This window comes from Ovis aries, chromosome 21 (assembly GCF_016772045.2).
Source record: "Ovis aries strain OAR_USU_Benz2616 breed Rambouillet chromosome 21, ARS-UI_Ramb_v3.0, whole genome shotgun sequence".
NCBI classification, from domain to species: Eukaryota; Metazoa; Chordata; class Mammalia; order Artiodactyla; family Bovidae; genus Ovis; species Ovis aries.
In genome coordinates, this window is record NC_056074.1 from 37502346 (window position 1) to 37524289 (window position 21944).

At 52.2% G+C, this 21944-nt stretch overlaps 2 protein-coding genes across 3 annotated transcripts; both read right to left on the minus strand.

Moving 5' to 3' along the window:
* Window positions 1-873: 873 nt before the first annotated feature.
* On the minus strand, window positions 874-16987 carry GANAB (glucosidase II alpha subunit). Of its 2 annotated transcripts, XM_004019861.5 has the most exons (25): window positions 16945-16987; window positions 13795-13899; window positions 13540-13648; window positions 13163-13290; window positions 9396-9575; window positions 8851-8916; window positions 7943-8012; window positions 7681-7768; window positions 7498-7594; window positions 7070-7250; window positions 6365-6518; window positions 5921-6156; window positions 5712-5838; window positions 5531-5610; window positions 5170-5313; window positions 4981-5077; window positions 4597-4698; window positions 4182-4425; window positions 3271-3335; window positions 3003-3079; window positions 2820-2894; window positions 2555-2668; window positions 2318-2430; window positions 2051-2151; window positions 874-1961 (listed from the first exon to the last, which is right to left on the minus strand). In XM_004019861.5, exons 1-25 carry the CDS (start codon window positions 16980-16982, stop codon window positions 1852-1854), a joined length of 2901 nt encoding a protein of 966 aa, XP_004019910.3. In that variant the 5' UTR covers window positions 16983-16987; the 3' UTR covers window positions 874-1851. The 2 variants fall into 2 exon arrangements, with proteins under 2 accessions (XP_004019910.3, XP_011957423.2); XM_012102033.4 differs by lacking the exon at window positions 8851-8916.
* Window positions 16988-17244: 257 nt separating this feature from the next.
* Window positions 17245-21899, minus strand: INTS5 (integrator complex subunit 5). Its single transcript, XM_004019604.5, has 2 exons — window positions 21755-21899; window positions 17245-20387 (listed from the first exon to the last, which is right to left on the minus strand). Exons 1-2 carry the CDS (start codon window positions 21832-21834, stop codon window positions 17411-17413), a joined length of 3057 nt encoding a protein of 1018 aa, XP_004019653.2. The 5' UTR covers window positions 21835-21899; the 3' UTR covers window positions 17245-17410.
* Window positions 21900-21944: the final 45 nt, after the last annotated feature.

A 21944-nucleotide genomic window follows, 5' to 3' on the forward strand; every position in this document is an offset into this window, starting at 1 on the left:
TGGGGGTGGGATGCCAAGGCGATGAGCTATTTCCCAGGAAATTAACTGGAAATATTTCTTGAGCTGAGGAATTTCCTGAACACACCCCCAACTCCTCACTGGCATAAACCATCCTAAGCAGTAATTTTCCCAAACCAACCAACCTAGTTTTTTGTGAAAATAATCTCTAAGACTGTGGCCAATCTGCAAAATGGAGGAAACCATCTCCTGTCACTGATACAAATGCAAATTTTTTAAATACTGCTAAAGAAAAGCAGTCTTGGGCTTCCCTGGTGGCTCAGTGGTAAAGAATCTGCCTGCCAATGCAGGAGACATAGGTTCAAACCCTTGTCTGGGAAGATCCCATATGCTGAGGAGCAACTAAACCCCTGTGCACTACAACCATTGAGTCTGTGCTCTAGAGCCTGGTACCTGCAACTATTGAGGCCACGAGCAACAACTCGTGAAGTTCGAGCACCCTAGAGCCCATGCTCTGCAACAAGAGACGCCGCCACAATGAGAGGCCCATGCACTGCAATGAAGAGCAGCCCCCAGTCTCCACAACTAAAGGAAAGTCCACGCAGCAGTGAAGACCTGGCACAGCCAAAAATAAATTTTAAAAAAAGAAAAGCAGTCTTAAGTGTGAGAGCATCTAACAGACAGCTATTTCTAGAGGGACCCCATTAGCTCTAGTCACCACTATGAACTAGGCCCACTAAAGTCTGACAGTCTTGCTGGGTTCCTTCATGATATACTGGCAATCAAGCAAGCTGAGGAAGGCTTGCACTCGCTCATTCTGCTCAACCAACGAGGCATAGGCTGAAAATGTCAGGTCCTCGGGCTTTTAAGGGTCTGTGGTTCAGGCCAGAACTAGAATCCAGACACCAACAGTAATTAATGGTTTCTCTCTTTATTGTTTCTCCTTTTATCAAAACCTGTCACAGCTGGGGGCCAAAAGGAAGTAAAAAAAAATTCCCACAAATATCCCCCCCACTTGTCCCCAGTGAGTTCTCCCCCACCCGCTACCCAGGGCCTTGGGCCAGCCCTGGGCACACATGATCATGTCCCCCACCCTCAGCCTCCTCCCAGCAATAAATACAGGTGACCGTGATTCCACGAAACCACAACTGATTTCTCCATCTTGAATGCCCCTCAAGGGGACAAAATTTTAGGAGGCAAAAGAAGTCTTGCCCACCCCCATCTTGAGGAGTGTAAACTTCTTTCCCCCAAGGGACAGGGGAGGTAGAATGCCCCTGTCAGAACCGCAGCAGCTCTAGATAGAAGCGGGGAGAGGAAAGGTTGGGATGCCAGGGAAGAGAATGATTTCCAGCAACCTCACTCCTTTGATCCATTCATCCCTTCTCAGGGTAAGGGGTGGTCCCAGTGTATCAGGGGAGGGCTGACAACAGAGAAGAACCAGGAGGAAGAAATAAAAGGAGGGAAGAGCAGTTTGGTGGGGAAGGAAGGGGAAGGAGAAGAGGAGGCCAAAAGCTGCCGTCATCTTCTTCCAAGAAACGGCATCAACACGCAAAGGAAACAAATGGAGAGGGTGTGGAGGAGACTGAGGGCTCCCAAAAGAAAGCGAAGGGCAGCAAGAGCCCTGTGATCCCCAGGTCTTCACAGGTGAATGTGCTCCAGTTAGAGCAAGACGATATTTGGCGATAAAGGGAGATTTAGTGTCAGTGGGGTGGGAGAGGTCAGGAGATCACAAAAGAAATTCAGAGCCGAGGGACAGCCCTCTCATCCTGCCCAGATGCTGGCAGAACCTGGATCTTGAGATCAGAAAGGTGAAGCCCGGGGAAGGTCAAACTCCAGGGCAGAATGAAAAGTAACTATCACGACCCTCACACCCCACCCCAACATCCCCTTCAGTTATCGCAGGTGAATAATCCAGTCAGATGCCACGTTGACGCCAGGCTTGCGCAGGATCAACACTGAGGTCTCAGGGTCATGCTGGAAGGACAGGCGGCTTTCAGGAGATCCTGATGGAGGAGGAAGAAAGAGTGCCAGGATCAACAGCAATTACTTTCCCGTAGGTGTGGGTCCCCAACCCGGAGGCCAGATCACTCACCTTTTGTCTGGAGTACCACGGTTGCTGGCTTTCCAGCCCCTATTATCACTACCCGCTCAATCCAGATTGGTGTCTCAAAGTGGCCTTTGGGGTCTGCGGAGCTGGAGGAAGCAAAAATGGACACCCAGCAGGAAAACAATTATCAGAGCAGAATGGGGGAGAGCAGAGCAAGGTCACAACAGGAGAGCAGAGTGAGCTGTGCGTATCCCGGGGCCCAGCCTCCTCCTCCTGCAATGGCTGCCAAGGAAGAAAGCTCTTCCTCCTTACCTGGAGACCAGGGTGTTGCCAGAGAATGAGAATCGACGTAGCAGGAACTCATGGCGAGTCTGATAGTTGAACGTGTGCCCATCATCTAGAAAGAGCTCTCCTTGGGCCGTACCCTGAGCAGGAAGTGGGACAGGTGAGAACCTGAGCCCCAGAGGAAGTGAGGGGCACCTGCCCTGGGGGACTGCCTCCCAGGAGGGTGGACAGATGGAGGTGGCGGCTCCCTGCCCATGCACTCACCTGGAGGCTGAGTGCGACGAAAAGAGTGATGGGGTCGTCCTTCATGCAGTCTGAAGAACGCCGCACTCGCATCCACCGGGGCACGATGGTCCCTCCACGCTGGAACACGGGGATCTAGTGCAAGACCAGTGCTGGGGTGAAGCGGCAGTGCTGTACCTCTTGCAAGTCCGTGCCCTCTTAGGAACTGGACTCCAGCATACACACTCTCCCCACTTCTGGAAACCTAGAGGCACATGGAGCTGGCAGCTGGGCCAAGCATACTCACACTGCTTAGAGTTACAGGCAGGTACAGGGTCTGCGGACCATGATACTTCTGGTAGCTCTGAACGTCATACCACACCTGTCGGTGCAGAAGATAGTCTCGGTCACTCGCTGCACAGAGGACTCCACTCTCTTCACTCTCTCTGACCTCCACCTTCTTTCCCCACCATGCCCTTCCTTAACTTACCTCCCCTTGGCCAGGCAGATAGACCTGCACACCATGAGCCTCGGAGTCTGATACAGGGTGAACCAGCAATGCATCCCCTAAAACATAGCAGAATCCACTCTGAATTGGGGGGATCGGTTCCCAAAGAGGGAGCCCTAAAGCACCTGCCCCCTTGCACCAGCAGCCTCTGACCCTCCTCCCTTCCTGCACATCCACAGACATATCCCCCATAGTGCTTGCTTCTTCTCAGCCCTACCCCAACCCACCACTAACTGTCCTCGTTTCTCACCAAGCAGGAACTGATCGTCTATACTGAAAGTGGTCACATCCTTAGGATAATGCACCCACAGGGGCCTAGGAAGGAAGCAAGACAAGAAAGGAAGACACCTGCTGTTTTGGTGGAAGTCAAGGATGCTACCCCAGGAACTGGCAATAAGGAGAGCACAGGGGTAAAGACCCGGATCTGGCAGCCAGTAAGGCTTCAGCTACGCAACCTAACCTTGGACCAGACATCTGGTTTCCCAACCCACTTCCCTGCTGCCTCCTCCCTGGCTCCTTCTGGAAAATGTTCCGCGGAACGACCTTCCAGTGGCCACTTTATTACCCTGGCCTAAAAGGCCCTCCAGGATCAGGTCGTATTTTCCACTCCACCTCAACTACCTCTCCCTCTGGTTCGTTACCCCCTGAGACACACTGTTTTTTTTTCCTACTGCTGGAACACACCAAACTGGTTTCTATGTCATATGTATGCACTTGCAATCTCTCCTGCTTGGAACATTCTTGGATCACAAGTGGCTGTCTTACTCATCAGACAGGCCTCATCTTTACATGGCCTGTTTGTGGAACTTAATTCCATTACCGTGTTCTACTTTTTACAAACAGCTTGTCAGTGTTGGCAATTTTCATATTTACATATTTGTCTACACGTCTCTCTGTCTTCCTCATGACGGTGGGACACTTGTCTAACTTGTTTCAGGCTCTGCGGGTCGTGACGGATGATGCCTGGCATGTCGTCAGCACTCAGGGACGTTCACTGCTATTCATCCCCACTGGTCTCCTCTCACTCTTCCCTTTGCAATCAGATTTCCCTCCTTTACAAGGCCCCGGCCAACAAAGAAAAGAGCCCAGAGATGGAGCCCCGTCCCCACTGTCTCCCAGCCACCTCAGTCCACTTTCCACAGACCCAAGTGAATGCCTTACCTCATGACCGGGATCCCCTCGCGATGGGACTGATAGAAGAGGGTGTACCAGAAAGGCAGTAAGGAGTATCGCTGGCCCAGGGCATCTCGAATTATGTCATGGTACTGAGACGGTAATAGCCACGGTTCTCGCCGACCAGTGTCCAGGTGGGCATGAGCCCGGAAGAATGGCTGGTAGGCACCCATCTGGTACCAGCGTACAAGCAGCTCTGGCTCTGGATTTTTGAAGAAGCCACCCACGTCCGCTGGAGAGGGGAGGGAGAAAGCAAGTTGGAAAGAGGGTGAAGGAGGGCTAAGGAGCCCCCCAAGGCCCTGGCCTGGACTATCGGTTCTCTGCTCAAGCCTAGGGTCCATCTGTGCCCTCTACCTTGTCCCTCTCCCGCCAAACCAAGGCCCCAGATTCCTCCTCCTCTCACCTCCACAGAAGGAAAGTCCCACCAGCCCCAAGCTGAGACACATAGAAATCGAGATTTTCATGTGGTCCCATTCAGCAGCATTGTCCCCTGTCCACACAGCTCCTGAGGAAGAGAAGAAGGAGGGAGTTTACGTACAGTGAAGGGCTTGGCCTTTAAGACAGCTGACCTCTCTGACCTGTCACACCTGCTCTGGGGCCCCCAGGGTCCTGCTGAAAGTGGCGAAGTTCACCAGAGCACTCAAACAGGGACTGGCCACCCCATGCCCTGCCTCCCTTTAAATGCACAGCTGGAAGGAAGCGCACCACTCAAAGGATGGCCGCATGGACAGACCTCCCCTAGAACCAGACCCAGGTCCCTCTGCCAAATCTCTCCTCCAAATCTTACCGAAGCGCTGGGAGCCAGCGAAGAAAGCCCTGCTCAGGACAAAGGGGCGTTCAATGCCCCCGGAGCGCAGCACCAGGCCATCCGCGGTCGCCATGTGCTGCATGGGAACGGGAAAGAGCGGTGGTAAGGGGCAAAATCAGCTGGCATCAGAGCCAGTTCTCGGGCCTCGGTCTCTCCTCAGTCCCTTACCACGTAGAAGCCATAGATGTTATGCACGTCTCGGTGCTCCCAGCCCCCATAGTGCTGGGCATCCTTGAGCATGGTGACCTCAGGACCGTTGAACACAGAAGGTTCGTTCATGTCATTCCAGACATAGAGGTTGGGAGCCGAGCCCTGAGAACACAAGGAGGAAAATGGGAACAGAGGACAGAGGGGAGGAAGAAGACAAACAGTGTGAGAGCACAGAGCTCCTGGGAGTCCAGAACGATGCACCTCTCTGGGTCCTCCCAGGAACATCAAGGGCCGATATCTTACAAGCAACCAACCACAGCAGGGTTGGCAGGCAGAGACTGACTCCAAGAAGTAGCGTGGGAAAGACAGGCTGCCGTACCTCGTAATTGTCAAAGTGAAACATGTTAGCCCACCAGGCCCTCATCTTGGGATTGGTGAAATCAGGGTAACCAGCTGCGCCTAAAAGTCAAGGATGGCTTTCAACCCATGAAGGGCAAACCGGCCTCCACGCAAGCTCCCTGGTCTCCCGATCATCCCCCCTCATTTCTGGACCCGCCTACCTGGCCAGCACCAGCCTTCGTAGTCAGAGCCATCCCGGGTTTTAACGTACAGACCCAGGTTCTGCAACTCTTCGTGTACACGGTAGCCGGAGTCCACCTTGATGTGGGGATCCACAATGGCCACCAGCTGCGGGCAAGGACCACGGGTGGTCAGAGCTCTCCAGGGATATTGTGCCTGAGAAAACCAACCACGGCTGCAGCCCTCTTACCTTCCGCCTCTTGGAGGCCAAATGCTCAAGCATGTTGCGGGGCTGAGGGAAACGGCTGGGGTCCCAGGTGAAATACCGTTTGCCATCGGCATGCTCAATGTCCAGCCAGATGACATCACAAGGCAGGTTGTGATCATCGAAGCCCTGATCCACTTCCAGAACATCAGCCTCATCCCGATAGTTCCAGCGGCTCTGGTGGTAGCCGAGGGAGAAGAGCGGGGGCAATGCCTGGGTCCCTGCAGGTTCGGGGTTGGGGGGGACGGGGTCACAGCGGGGTCAGGCTCAACCTGGAGCCAATGGAGATGCCCCGAAATTCAGGGAGATACAAGAGGACCGGGCCAGAGAACAGGCCGAGGCACAGGACTGCTGAAAATGCACAGTCACCCATCTCAGGGAGACAAGGATCAGGAGAGCAGGCTGCACGCAGTAAGGGGGGCCACATACCTGTGAGACTAGCGTACTGCCGGAAGACATCAAAGACAGAGGGCCCGAGCATCAGGAAGACATCAATGATGCCGCTCTCAGACATCCAGCGAACGTCCGTCTGTGGAGTCTCCCCAGAGCCCTGCAGGTAGTCCAGCATCTTCCCAAACAGGGTCTGCAGGGAGGACCAGAGAGAGGTCTGACCCCTACCTTCCTGCTTCCCAAGCCAGCGTTCTCCTGAGTGCTCTCACAGCAGGCTCCTTGAGCCACTTCAGGCTGGGGTTAAACGTCACCTCCTCAGTGAGGCTTCCCTCAGGCCCCTCACAAGCAGCCCTGCCCATCCTCCCCCCACAACCACTGTTCTTTCGTAGCACTTACCACTGAGCTCATCTAGACCTCTTACCTATTTAACCTCTGTTCTCTTCCTTTCCTAACTCAACATACAGTATATTCCCCATATGGATAAAAGGGTCTAGCTCTTATTGCAAACTCAATAATAAACACATTGATGATAAATGAAGGAAGGGAAACACCTTCCCCATGGGTGTGTGTCTTCTGGGAGTAACTGGAGAACTCATATGCTGCTCACGAGGCCAAGGCCCGTCTATCACCCAATCCCTAACAGGTATCCAGAAAGGCCATCCTACCAGCCTCTTCAAAGCAAATGGGCCAGCACGTACATCTGGTTCAAGGCCCACTGATCCCTCCCCATGCCTGTGTTCTCACCTTCCCGGCAGTGTTGGAGGATATGTCAACCCAGGTCTCTGCAGCATTGAGCCAGAAGATGCCTAGGTCCCGAAGGGGGCTGTGTGCCAGGAGCACGGGCACAGACCCGTACAGGGCCATGCGGTTGTACAGCTCATATTGGAACACGTCCAAATTGTAGAGGCGATACGGCTCCCCACCCCTGCAGGCAGACAGACAGACCAGCCATTGACCATGGCGCACACAGCCCCCAGCCCATAGACAAAGACGAAGGATACACACTGGCCCCTCTGCCCTTTCTCCAAGCAGAAAATCTGACTGCCAAAGGCGCCCTGGGCATGGGAAGTGATCCAGATTCATCCGGAGTATCCAATCTGTATGCACATTCCCCACAGCCCTGACTTCTAACCCGTTCCCTCCCCCGACCTTGATGTCACTGCAGGACTCACTCGGTGACTTTCAGCCTGAGGTGGTCTGCATGCTCGGGGATCCCATACACATGCTCCATGCCTGGCAGAGAGAAGTCCAAACTCACAGACATGGGGCCTGGAAGAGAAGCAAAAGATAAGTTCCAGAGCTGCTGCTTGACAAGGACTCCCTGCGCCCCTGCCCAAGGCTCTCCCAGCCCCTACCGTAAGGCTTGCTGTCAGAGTGAGTTTTGAACGTCTCTTCCCAGGCTCCTGGCTCATCATGCTCTGGCTTCCCCTGGGTCTCATCTGGCTGGAAGGAGGAAAATGGACCACTGCCCAATCACATACCAGTTCTCTCTCTTTCCTTCCCTGTTTTCTAAATCCCATCCCCAATGGCAAGACGAAGCTCAAATTTCTCGTGGGCCTTTCCTCTTCGACCTCCCAGCCAGCCCTGTGCTCCAACTCCCCACCCTCACCGACTTGCCTTGTCGTCATCCCCAGGTGTTTCCTCAGGCTGGGCCCCATCGCCCTCAGCTGGTTCTTTTGATCCTTGCCTGGAAGGTAGGAGAGCTGTCTGCTCCAATCCAGAGGGGGCGGGGACGAGGGGCTGGTGGAAGGAGGGGTGAGGGAATAGAGAGCCAAGGGTCCAAAGGAACGAAGGCATTGGAGGAAGGGACTGAATGTTAAAGCTTGGAGAGGGACCCCAGTGAGCAGATACGTGTGCAGAGGACGGGGAGAGACATGAGAAAGGAAATAAAAAGGAAATGCCACCTGGAGGTGCCTTCCCAACACAGGCCCAACCACCAGCCTCTGCCAGCGTTCCACAAGAGACAGGCAGGCAGGCTCGAGGGCATGGGTTCAGAACGCCAGTCCTGGCCCTGCTGCCTCTACCAAGAGACCCTGGCCCCACCTTCCCTCACTGGGCCTCAGCCTCTTGGCCTGACACAGGGTTTTGCAAAGGCAAGTGAGTCACAACCATGGTCAAGCCTCTACACACGGTCAGGCTTATATGCAGGGACTTAAAACAAGAGATTGTGCCAAAGAATGCTTTCAAGGGCAGCTGGCAAGCAGCTCTGCCCAGGGCTTCAGTGCATGCCAGCTGAGAGCCAGGAACCCCAGCAACAGGCAGCATCTCTCCACCCTCTGGCAAAGCAAGAAGCTCCCTACACTCCTCAAGGACATTCAACATTTCATCTTCCTTCTCCCAGGGGGCTCCCAGCCAGGGGAATAGGGGACAGGAACCAGAGACCATATAGCTGGGGTAAATGGGCAAATGAAGGGCAGGGCATGGAAAGGTCTGGGGGCCACCTTGGGGGGGCCTTCTTTGGGGGCCAGAGTGAAGGGCAGGTAAGGGAAGAGGAACAGATACAGTACCGGTGGTCATGGATTTACCTAGAGAAAATGTTCTTGATCCTATCCCAAATGCTACCGAGCGTGAGACTAACTTTATCCGAGAAACTGGGGCAGGAGGAGATGGGTAGGGAAGGGGAAAAGGAGGCACAAAACCAACACAAAAACAGAAACATAAAAGTGAGTTTCAGTCGACACACTTCCAGAGATGGGGCAGGGGAAGAAATAAAAAACAAAAACCAAAAAAAAAAAAAACCAAAACAAAAACCAAAAAAAGGAAGAAAATAAATCTGGGAAATGTGATGGTGTGAGAGGGGGAGAGGGAAAGGCAGACCTAGGCAGGCCTCCCCGAGGAGGTGCCCAGGGTACAGACAACGGATAACGTGGCTGCCTCCTGGTCTGCACAGGAGATGGAGAAAGCGCCGAGCCAGGCCTCGTCCTCCCCGCGCTGGTCCGTCTCTCCCAGCCCCCACCCCCACCTGGCCGCACTGCCACCCTGTCTCCTCCCAGGGCCCCGGTGCCAGACCCGCAACACCTCTAGGTTCTTTCACACTAGGTCTCCTTCAGTGCTTGACCCCTGTACTCACGAGACCCTGGGGGTCCTCTGGTGCTCTAAATTTAAGAGTCCTCGGGCATTGACACTGAGCAGAAGGCTCCGGTCCTCCAGCAGATCAAGGCGGAATGGCCGTGCCGTCAAGATGATTTTATAGGGTCCCTCAGCGACGGTGAGCTCCACACTGTTGTCATCCCGGCCAGAGACAGACAGCCTAAGAAAGAGATCAAAAAGGATCTAAGGATGTGCAGAGTGCCAAGGGTAGTCACGACACTGAGAAGAGGGGCACGTGCCAAGAGCTATACAGGAACTGTGGTGAACAGTACAGGGGCAGACAAGTGTGACCAGAGGAACCAAATAAAGAGCCTGGAAACAGACCCAGGCGTACTCAGAACTTTGAAATGTGACAGACATCGTGGCAGTTCAGTGAGGTCAGGAGGAAAAACGCTAACAATAATAGGAAAAACACATTTTCTGTAGAGGAAACAAATGGTATCGCAACCCTATCTCATTTCAGATACAACAACTCCAGACAGATTATGACTTAAAATTTTCAAGTAAAACCTTTAGAAGAAAATACAAAGAAATGTTTTTCTGACTCTGAGGTATAGATTATTTAAACACAACTCAGAAACTGTGAACACCAGACTAATATACCTGACAACATAAACTTCAGAATTTTGGTTTATTGATAGATACGTTGAGGGTAGTCAAAAACAAGAAAAAAGTCTGAGAAACTGTCCCAATGTAGAGGAGTCTAAGCAGACTTGACAACTAAATATGCAACAGAATCCTAAATGGGACTCTCGGGCAGAAAAAAGACATTAGGTTAAAAACTAAGCAAACAATAAAGCTACAAGGATACAGGGACTTTAAGCTACAAGGATATACTGCACAACTCAGAGAATATAATCAATATTTTATAGTAACTATAAATGGAGTAAGACCTTTAAAGACTGTGAATCACTATATTATACACCTGTAACTTACATAATATTGTACATCAACTACACTTCAACTAAAAAAAATGAAAACAAAATTTAAAAAAATTTTTTAAAGAACTTTAGTTAACAATAATCATCTATTCATTAGGCATGACAAATATTCAACAACGATGTTAAACAACAGGGGAAAATAGGAATTCAAGGTATAGAGGAAGTCTCACAATATTCTTGAAACTTTCCTATACATCTAAAATTATCCTATAATTTTAGAAAAGTGAAAAGATAAGCTACAACCCAGGAAAATACAGCTGTAAAACATGTACATAATAAAGAACTGGTATCAAGACTAATGAATTTCTACAAATCAGCGAAGACAAACCACATGAAAGGAAAATGAGCAGAGCCGTAAACCTCCAGTTCACAGAAGAGTAAATCAGAATGACATAAACATACAAAGATGAGGATACGCTCAATGTATCAGTAATAAACTGGAAAGACACGCAAGCCAAGACCATCACGTGGTGTCATCCTACAGCCCTCCCACGGACAAAAGTTAAGTCCAATAGTGCCAAGGGTTGGAGAAGGTGCAGTTCATTAAGTCTCACATACTGCCGGTGGAAGTGTAAATTGGCAAGCCGCTTTGGCTTTATCTTGGAAAGCTGACTATTTCCATATTCTACACTCTGAGCTCTTCTCTTAGCTATATGTCACAGAGAAACTCCTGCACAGGCAGACAGGAGAGACGGACAACAGCGTGCAAGCCAAGACTGTGAAGAGAACAGCGCTGGAAAGAACCCAAAACACCCGTTAACACAGAAACGGAGAAGTTAAGTTGGGAAATGTTCGTATAACACAACATTATACAGCAGTAAAAATGAATTTCTAAAGCTACATGCAACAGTTAAATACGTAAGTGAAAAAAAGGAAATCCCAAAAGACCTCATTTACTAAAATACTTTCCCTACAAAGCTTAAAACAAACAAAAGCTCACAAACAAACAAAATCACATAATTTATCGCTTAGGCACATGCACATATGTATGTCTGTATATATGTGTTTACACACATATACACACAACATAACTGTGAGAACAAAAAACCAAGGGAGTAATGAACTTTTGAGTAACAGTCACCTCTGAAGGAGTCAGGGGTACGGGATAGTAAGATGTATGTGTTTGGGCTGGGTGAAGGGTTTATCATGTTATTTTCTAGTTAAATGCTTAAGAGAGCCATGCATGGAATAACGACAGTGTGTCATGGCCCGAGTACTTAAATAAGCCTATCCTGAATATCTGGGGAGAAAGAGAGGAGGGAGGAAGGGAGGGAGGAAAGAAAGAAAAAAAGACGACAGAAAAGAAAAGAGAAGAAACAGACAAGACAAGATGGTGGGACAGGACCGGAAGGGAAGGAGGAGCCAATTAGAAAGACACTGTATTCCTGGAAGGCAAGTTCCATGGCCTTGCTGATTTCCTCTTATATTGAGAAAGCTGTAATTTGTCTGCTGAATGGACAAAGATAAAGGGTGAAAGAGAAACCAAGCAAGGGAGTTCCCTGGCAGTCCAGCGGTTAAGACTCTGCTTTCACTGCTGAGGGTGCATATTCAACCCCTGGTGGGGGAACTAAGATCCCACAAGCCAAGTGGCTCAGCCAATCAATCAACAGAGAAAACAACTGAAGCAAAGGAAGAGATGAAGGAAGGCTGAGGAGAGCAGCAAGGCGCTACTTATCTATTATCCCAATGTGGAAAAGAAAGCCACCAAATAAAGGTTCCTTAGGAAGGAGGATGGGAATACCAGACCACCTGACCTGCCTCTTGAGAAATCTGTATGCAGGTAAGGAAGCAACAGTTAGAACTGGACATGGAACAACAGACTGGTTCCAAACAGGAAAAGGAGTACATCAAGGCTGTATATTGTCACTCTGCTTATTTAACGTCTATGCAGAGTACATCATAAGAAACGCTGGACTGGAAGAAACACAAGCTAGAATGAAGATTGCCTGGAGAAATATCAATAACCTCAGATATGCAGATGACACCACCCTTATGGCAGAAAGTGAAGAGGACCTAAAAGCCTCTTGATGAAAGTGAAAGAGGAGAGTGAAAAAGTTGGCTTAAAGCTCAACATTCAGAAAACGAAGATCATGGCATCTGGTCCCATCACTTCATGGGAAATAGATAGGGAAACAGTAGAAACAGTGTCAGACTTTATTTTTTTGGGCTCCAAAATTACTGCAGATGGTAACTGCAGCCATGAAATTAAAAGATGCTTCCTCCTTGGAAGAAAAGTTATGACCATCCTAGATAGTATATTCAAAAGCAGAGACATTACTTTGCCAACTACGGTCCATCTAGTCAAGGCTATGGTTTTCCTGTGGTCATGTATGGATGTGAGAGTTGGACTGTGAAGAAGGCTGAGTGCTGAAGAATTGATGCATTTGAACTGTGGTGTTGGAGAAGACTCTTGAGAGTCCCTTAGACTGCAAGGAGATCCAACCAGTCCATTCTGAAGGAGATCAGCCCTGGGATTTCTCTGGAAAGAATGATCCTAAAGCTGAAGCTCCAATACTTTGGCCACCTCATGCGAAGAGTTGACTCATTGGAAAAGACTCTGATGCTGGGAGGGATTGGGGGCAGGAGGAGAAGGGGACGACCCAGGATGAGATGGCTGGATGGCATCACTGACTCGATGGATGTGAGTCTAAGTAAACTGCGGGAGTTGGTGATGGACAGGGAGGCCTGGCGTGCTGCGATTCAAGGGGTCGCAAAGAGTCAGACACGACTGAGCGACTGAACTGAACTGAACCGAAGAAGGAGGAAAGGGCCATGGAGGTGGCTATGTTTCTCAGGGGAAACTTACCCAGCTGTGGGGGGATCGGCCACCAGCACATCGGGCACACGGTATCGGGGCCGCCGGGGCTCGAGTTCATCGATCCTGATGCGAGTCATGTTCCTTTGAAGTCCTTGGAGCTCCAGCACCAGCACCACCTGTCGGGGCAGAGGTCAGGGAGTGGAGAAAGCAAAGAGCTACACCGAGGAATGCCCTCTGAACCCACCTCTCTTCTGAGGGGATCTCCTCCTTCTAGCCCTTTGCCTAAGGGATCTGAGACCTGAATTCCTCACAAAGTCAAAGTCCCATGGTTAGATGGCATGGGATGTGGGCCATAGGTTTCCCCTTCCCCAATTCCCCCCGGCCATTTCTCCACCCCCATCTGACTCTTCCTTTTCTCCCCTGACCTTGGTGACTTCGTTGAGCAGATGGACTGTGAGCGCATCAGGACCAAGCTGCAGAGAGTCCAGTAAGGCTCGGTAGGGGGAATGGCCTGGCCGTATGCTTCGCTGCCTCCTGTCAAGTGAAACAATTGAGAAGGGGGTAGGGTTCCCCAAGGCCCCTAAGTCCTTCTATCAGCTGCAGTGACCCACGCTACCTCACCTGCCAGACACCTCCCATACTACCCTACTTTCCATTCCAGTCTCCCAGAAATATCATACTTGCAGAAGGAACTCTCTTCACAGGTCTTAAAGTTGCTTCTATCCACAGCAAAGGTAATTCCCAGACAGACGCCTAAACAGGCCAGTACCAAAGCGGTCCAAGACCTAGAAGGAAAAGAACAATGAGGGAATAATCAGAACAGGGTCAGAAAGGGCCCCACTTCAGAGGTGAAGGCCTTTTCCCCCTACAACCCTAAAAGGGGAGCAAGCTAAGACTCCTACTAAACAGAAAACGAAGGCAAACTGGACCCAGGGTCAAGTGTAAGGCCTGAGGAGTTGGCTCACTCACACCTTCCCTTCAAAAGGCAGAGGAAGTGGACAAAGGATCCTTGGCCTTCAGAGGCCAGGTATTGATTCAGGTTACATCAGCCTCTCAGAGGAAAGGCACAGTAACAGCCAGTCCCAGGGGAGGTGGTGGTATCATACATGTAGAACAGAGAAACAAAGTTAAGCCATGCCTTTCCATGGGCAAGATGCTGGGGGCAGTGACAGTGAAAAAGTTAGATGTACACTCAGCTAGCCTGCTGGCCACAGGGGTTCTAACATCCCTAATGCACTAACCATCCTGCTCCTCAGACCTCCACTCCTGTATCTTTGACATAAGTCACCCATACCACCACCTGAGCTTGAAAAGAATAACAAGAGCTAACCTGTACTAGGCTTCCCATGTAGTTCAGCTGGTAAAGAATCTGCTTGCAATGCGGGAGACCTGGGTTCAATCCGTGGATTGGTAAGACCCCCTGAAGAAGGGAAAGGCTACCTACCCACTCCAGTATCCTGGCCTGGAGAATTCCATGGACTGTATAGTCCACGGGGTCACAAAGAGTTGGATACAACTGAGTGACTTTCACTTTCAACTTGTACAGAGTCCTAATATACACCTAGGAGCCTGGCTAACTGCATTATATAGTTTATAACTCTATCTGTAGTTTTCAGTGGTGTCAATGCCCCGGTCTCACCCCAAAGTTCTGATCTAACTGGCCTGAAGTGGGACCTGGGCATCAGATTTTAAACTCCTCTAAATAATTCTAAGGTTTCTGGGGCAGCTCAGTGGTAAAGAATCTGCCTGCAATGCAGGATATGTGGGTTCAGTCCTTGGGTGGGGAAGATCCCCTGGAGAAGGAAATGGCGACCCACTCCTGTATTCTTGCCTGGGAAATCTCATAGACAGAGGAGCCTGGCAAGCTACAGTCCATGGGGTCACGGAAGAGTTGGACACGACATAGCGACTAAACAATAACAAAACAGTCCTAATGGGCAACCAGTGTTCAGAACCAACTTTTTTATGCACTAACTCTTTTCCCTTTGTTTTATTGGTGAATGTAGGATTGGAATTTATCTCAGATGGGTACATAAAAGAGACATAAAAGATTCAATAATGCATCCAAGACTGAACAGACAGTATGAGGTGCCAGCAGGACTGAACTCTGTGTGACTCCGGGGCTCAGGTACTGCATGCTGTTCAACACAGCCCCAACCACCAGCAGGGCCGCCTCACTGAGGACCATCAGCCTGAGGTTACTACAAACCTGCCACTTCCCCACCGTGCCATCAAAGGACAGACAAGGGACTAACAGGGGTATAGCAAGTTAGTTTGTTAAGGATATATTCTCCATTCTGAGTACATCCTAAACAGGCACTCTCCAACTTCAGTGTAAGTTAAGAATTATGAGCAGTGACTGTTAAATGAAAATTCCCAGGTCCCAGGGAATCTGCATTTTTTCCCAGTGACTGATCTAGGAGCACACTTTGAGAAAGTGTTCCATATAGGAGAGGGAAAAACAAAACACAGACTTCTCACCACTCAAACCCTGCTACTTGCTAACAGGGTAGCCAGAGAGTAGGGCCTACTAAACACACGATATCTACCACTAGCCTCAGTATCAGCTGGAAAGCTAAAGAAATTCACCAGGAAGGAGATTACGGAACAGAGTAAGCCCTCCAGTTCCAGAAGAAAGGGCAGGGCATATGAGGCCAGACAGAAAGGTGAGGGAAACACCAGGCTTTGTGGTTTAATAGGCCAAGCAGGAACAAGGAGCAGCGAAACAAGCAGAAGAAATGCTCCCAGATAACTCAAAAGCAAGGCATGTGCGCCCCCGCCCTCCACAAGCAGGAGTGACTGGAGCAGACACTCTGAGCCACTGACCCCATGTCTATACCAGCCCGAAGCAGAAGCAGAAGTACATGAGTTAAATACTTTCTGGAGTCTTACTTGCAATATCTATAAAATGGGTTTGGAGAGATGCTAATGTGGATAGGGTTTCTGAAGATTTTTCAGATGTAACCTGTTGGAAGGCCTCCAACGCCTTTGAGCAAGAGGTGGTCACAAGTCAAGGTTAGGAATGATTCGCAGGGAAAGGTGCACCCGTTTATTGTTTCAGATCACAGGTTTCCAGAATAGAATTTACGATCCATGCTTTTCCACTGCTGCCAACAGTACACGCCTCTCCCCACCCTAATACATCCGTTAGATCTTGGTAAATACTTTGTGGAGCTGATTGACTGTTTCAAGCCGTTTTTTCCGTAATATTAACTAGAGAACGCAGACCAAATCATTGTTGTGTTTGAGCAACATCATCCAGGTCGACTGTGAGCTTACGAGATCCTGCCCCAGCCGTGCCCAACGACCGTGAACACCGAACAAGCCAGGGCTGGTGTCCACGTGAAGACCAGGGCAGGGCAGGGTCCGGGCCTCTCGAGAGAAGGGCAAGGGCAGTGGAAAGCAAGACTGCCGGCTACGATGCTTCCAGCCCGGCTCGGGGCCGCAGGGCAGCAGGCTGCCTTCCCGGAGGCCTGGCCGCGTCTCGTCCCCCGCCCCGACGGCCCCGCGCACTGCAGGAAAGAGTCGGCAGCGTTAACCGCCGCAATCCGCCAGGGAGGGCGGCGGCTGAGAGCGGCCCAGACCAAGAGGAACGCACGGCTGCGGCCTTCTAAAGCCACCGGCCCGGAGCCCCAGAAATAAGGACCCCCGAACGCCGCGCGGATCTACTGCGAGGAAGCTGGGGAAACCTGAGGCCGGCTCCAGAGAAACAAAGAGTCCTCACGAGGCCGGGGGTGGCGGAGTCTCAGGAGAACACACAGAAAGGAGAGATACGGGATTTAGGGGTCTGGGGGCGTCCCGTGCGCGCCCCCGGGATCCGAGCTCCTCACCGCCTCCTACGCGCCTCCACTGCCGCTACCGCCGCCATCTTGTGCCGGGTTTGCTCCTTGACCCGGAGCTTCCCCTCCCCCAGCGCGCGTTGAGCCACGTATCTTAGCGCCCGCCCCTTCCGGCCTCCTGATTGGCCCGACCGCACAGAGGCCGGGCGTTTGTCCCATTGGCGGAGGACTTAAGCCAAATACTCATGGGGGCGGTGCCAGGGCGGAGCTTGAGTGAGGGGGCGGGATTGTTGAGCCAGGCGCTGTCCGACTTGGCTGGTCCTAAACATCAGACAGAAGCACTGAACCCTGTTTTTCTCAACTCGGCAAATTTTATTTAGAAAAAAGGGTGGGGAGGAAGAAAGTGACAGCGCTCTTTTAAGCCAACGTCTTAGAAGAGAAACCTCCCACTTTTCTGCAGCACCTTGGCCCCCTCTCTTATGGCTCAATCTCCCTCAGCTTTTGGAGCATGGAAAGGCTATGTGCCCTGCCGGAGAGTGGACGGTAAAGGCGCCTGGAAACGGCCAGAGAAGAGGCCCAGGCGGTCAATGTTGCGGTGGAGGACACTGTGCAGCACAGCCAGATGGGGTCCACCTTCACCCCCACCCTCCCTAGAGAAGTCCCGGATGAAGCGACCACGCTCCGACTGGAAGATGAACTTCTGGGGCAAGGGCCCATGCTCCCGGAGAAAGCCCCAGACACTGAGCAGCAGCAGACGCACTTCAAAAGGTGCCAGTTGACTAAATACCTCGTGCATATTCCCCAGGGCTGGTGGCAGGAGGCTTCCCTCAGCCATGACAGCCACCAAGGTGCAGGATGCCTCCAGGTGCCAGGGGGAGTGGGTTGTGTCAGGGTGGCGAGAGGCTTCCCAGTGGCCCAAGAGGGCAGCCAGCAGCCCCCGCAGCAGCACAGAGCAGTAGCACAGGGCTGGGGGAGCAGCTGCTACCAACTTTAGCAGCTCAAAGAGCAGAGGCTGTTCCCGGAAGCGCCTGCCAATGCGGAGATCCCGCTCCACAGTGGCCCGGGCATGCTCCTCAGGAGGCCAGGCTAGCTCTGCACCGGCTGCATCAGGACACACACTCTCCACCAAAGTCACTGCCACTGCTTTGGCCGCCTCTGGGCTCAGGGTGGAAGCCCCCCAGCAGCCTACACATTCAGTACCCCCAGGGGCACTGCAGCAGTGCACCAGGAGGCTGAGGAGGCTCTGGGTGTTGTAGATAACTTCTTGCTGATTGCGTGACTGGACAAACTTGGGTGGTTTAAGGCCACGACCGATGACTCCAGCGTGGAACACAGACCAAATCCCTCCAGGACCTGGTACAGCTGCAGTGTGCCGCCGGTTTGTGTCCAATAGGGAGGCAGATGCCAAGGGAGCTGTCACAATGGAGAGAGTCTCACTGTCCCCATCCACTTCCCCTCCAAACAGTTCTGTGTTGCCACGATGTAAAGCTCCCTCAACTAGCAGCTGCAGCACAGCTTTGAGCCCCGCCGGGCAGGTCTGGGAGAGGCGCAAAAGCAGCTGAGAGGCGGAAGCCACCCCTGGGGGGCCGTGCAGCCTCAGAGAAGCAAAGAAGCGATGTACTCCAGCTCTCACTAGTCCCAAGAGTTGGGAAGGGGATAGAGCTTCTGGGGGGAAGGGACAAATGGCCAGGAGGGAGGCAGCGGCTTCGGCTACTTCCTCCTCAGGATGGAGCAAGAGAGGAGCCAGGTCAGACAGATGAGCTGAGGCGGACTCCCCGAACCGGGCCCCTAGGGCCGCAGGGCCCTCACCACCTTGCTGCTCCCACCCCACAAGCAGCGCCAAGTTGCGCAGGAACCGGGCCGTGAAGGGAGGTTGCAAAGTTCCTGCATGTACCCTAGCCAGGCAGCTTCGGAAGGCCAGGGGCAGGAGGCCAGAGAGACTGACCACCAGCCCAGCATATAACTGAGTGGCCAGACTCAACTCTTCAGGGCTTCGGGCCCGGCTCAGGAGATGGCCCAAGGCCTCAGGTCCACAGCTAGGCCGGGTATAGACGGAGAGGAGGCCGAGGAGCTGGTGTTGCCAGAGAAAGCGTTTCCGTTCCAAACGTAATGTCTCTCCACACAGCTCTCCAACGTGGTTTCTGAGCGCATCTAGAAAGGGCACAGGGCGGGGGGGTGGGGGTGAGCTCAACAACCCTTCCCCTAGAGACGGTCCCCAGTGATGAACCAGTTTTTGCAGGTGCAGCAACAGCAGCTGGATCAACCGGTCACATGCCTCGCGTACAGTGTCTGGCACAGCCAGGCCCTGGGTGGTAATGACAGAGGCAGGCATGGCTGTGTCCACCAGGAACTGCAACAGGCGGTAGGCACCTGCCCCAGAGGCCTGGCTCACAAGGTGCACGGCCAGGTTCAGCATGTTGTCCAACTCCTCTCGGGGAAATCCCTGCAGGTGTTGCTGCAGCTGACTCAGCACGGCTGGGGGTTTAAGGCAGTCTACCAGTTCTCCAGAGACTGTGCCCAGCAAAGCTGGTGACATGACTGCTAGCTGCAGGAGGAAGGGAACTGTGGCCTGAAGTGAGGGGTCCCCACTCCGGCCACCAGTGCCCCCTGCCAGACTATCGTGGAACATTCGCAGGAGCTCCCGTCGGATGCTGTCTCCATGCCTGGAGGCCAGGTGCCCTAGGATGCCTACAACTGAGGCAATCTTGGGCACCCGTTTCTCCCCAGGGATGGCAGGAGATCCAGGGAAGGGGTCTGCAGAGGGAGTTTGAGAGGAGCCTCCACCACCGCCACCAGCTCCACCTCCGGCCCCACCATGAACGCAGAAGTCCTTAAGGCCACACGAGAGAACTCGAGAGATGATGGTGCCGGGAAAAGAGGAGCCAATATGTGCCACAACCCAGTCGAAGTGTGGGGAATGCTGGACGGAGGTATCCAGCAAGGCATCCACACAGGCATCTGGACAACTGCCAATGAGAGCCGAGAGGCACTGAACATAGATGTCCATCAATGTGCGTGTGGCCCGACAGCCCATCCACAGCTGCAACAATTCATTGAGAGACCCAGTAGCATGGGGCACACGCTGGTGCTGGCCTGAGTAAGTGCTGCTCAGCTGCCCCATGAGGTCAATGGACCATGCACTAATCACAGGTGCCCAGGCCTTCGGGTTGGCCCGGATGAACTCAGACAGCACCTGCTGCACTTCCTGCACCACGTCCTCTAGACCAGGACCCCCAGCAGGGACATGGGAAGGTGGGGGTGGACGGAGGTGAGGTGGGCCAGCCACAGGGCTTTCATCCAGGGCAGCCAGGTGGGCCCGGACACTCTCATCGAAAACACCTCGCAAGTGGTCAAGCACAGCAGCCCGAGCAGGTGGCAAAGAGCGGAGCAGGAGAAGGCCACAGCGAGCGTGCTCTCGAGCAGAGAGCTGGTGGCCCAGAACAGGGTCTACACCAGTCAGAAAAGCCTTGATTTCCTGGGACAGCTCCTGAGCACTGTAAGGAAGCAAAAGAAGCAGAGTGAGAGTGTTGGAAGATGTAGAACAAGTTACATTCCCTCTGTGAGCTTCAGTATTTTTCTATGTAAAATAGGGATAACTGAACCTCCCTCATAATGTTCGCAAAGTATGGAAGCACCATATCTAGTTCATACTAATTAATAAATGCAAGCTGTTTTTCTTTTAATAACAACAGAATCAGTATTAGGTAACTCCTGGAATATACCAAGTTCTCTTTTAAGTACTTTACGTGTATTATTTCAATACAGATAACAACCCAGTAAGGTAGGTACCATTATGGTCCCATTTTACGGAGAAGGAAACCAAGGTTAAATAATCAGACTCTAAACTCCAAGAGGGTAGTTAACAGTTCTCTGCTCTTCAACACTGAATCCCCTTCTACTGGAGCCCCTGGAATATGGGAAATAATAATAATTCATTGAATTGAGGAAGTATATTTTGTGTTCCTATAACATCTGCCTTAAACACACCTTTTCAGCTTTATATCACTCCCCCCTCCATACAACTCAAGTACCCTGAATTTTGCCCTTAATGGAAAGAAAATTCTAAGCCCAAATTTGGCCCTCATTAAGGGCTCTTCCTCCTCAAACTTGTTTCTTTCCATATTCTGCAAGCACCCTAACCACTCACCACTTGGACTCCACCACATCAACAACCACTACCGTCCCAGTACCCTCAATATGCCCCAGGAACCAAGGTGCCCAGGGCAGAGACAAGGTAATGCCTTCCAGCCCTTCCCACCCTAAAACATATGGGTTCCGTCTTAAGAGGTTCAGGAGGCAGTATCACAGGAAGAGACAAAATTCCCTTCCTCTTTGTGAGATTTCTGCCAAAGAAGACAGCATCCTCTAGAGACTGGTAAGGTTCTGACTGTGCCCCTCTCTGGTTCCTCCAAAACAAAAACCAAAACCACTCAACGGTGAGGGGAGTGTCTCCGTTGGAGGGCGAGGGAAAGGCTAGAAGAAAGCATTCTGTGGGATTCTGGGGGCCTGGGTGCTCAGGGAGTCCCCATGAAGTCAGGGGACCCTGGGTTAGCTCGGGTCTAAAAAGGACAGGGCACCCGGGTTCCCAAGAATTGATATTCCCAGCTCTTGGAAGAGCAAGGCCAGGATCGAGGGTAACTATACACTGGGCTTTAGGGGGCGGCAGTACCGAGACCTTGGGAATGCGGGCACTGGAGCCCAGAGTTTTGGTGAGGCAGTCCCTGAGTTCGGGGAAGACCGGACCAGGAATCTCTGAGAACCCCGACGCGAGTTCTCGAGGTAGGATCCGGGTTTCTGCCGAGAAAGCTGGGGATCGGCGCGGGACCGCGTGGGAAGGAAAGATGCCAGGGGCTCTGACTACCTGAGCGGCGCGGGACCGTGAGTGACCGGGGCAGGCCCGGGAGGCCCTGGGGCCCCGGGAGGGTCGCACAACGCAGACATCCCGGAGCCCTAGACCGAGCCTGAGGCGGGAGCGGCGGAGCGCAGGGAGCGCATGCGCGCTGACTGGAAACCCGAAAGGAACCAGCGAAAAGGCTTCTCAAGAAAACCTA

Excerpts from the sequence above, each read along its gene's own strand:
- GANAB (XM_004019861.5), bottom strand. The coding sequence starts at position 16,982 with ATGGCGGCGGTAGCGGCAGTGGAGGCGCGTAGGAGGCG. Across the intron at positions 5,314-5,530 it reads TTCACTTTGACAATTACGAG|GGCTCGGCTCCCAACCTCTA; the intron begins GTACGGCAGCCT and ends TTGTGTTCTCAG. Across the intron at positions 2,431-2,554 it reads TCGTCGCACTCAGCCTCCAG|GGTACGGCCCAAGGAGAGCT; the intron begins GTGAGTGCATGG and ends CTTCCTGCTCAG.
- INTS5 (XM_004019604.5), bottom strand. The coding sequence starts at position 21,834 with ATGTCTGCGTTGTGCGACCCTCCCGGGGCCCCAGGGCCTCCCGGGCCT. Across the intron at positions 20,388-21,754 it reads CACGGTCCCGCGCCGCTCAG|TGCTCAGGAGCTGTCCCAGG; the intron begins GTAGTCAGAGCC and ends GCTTCCTTACAG.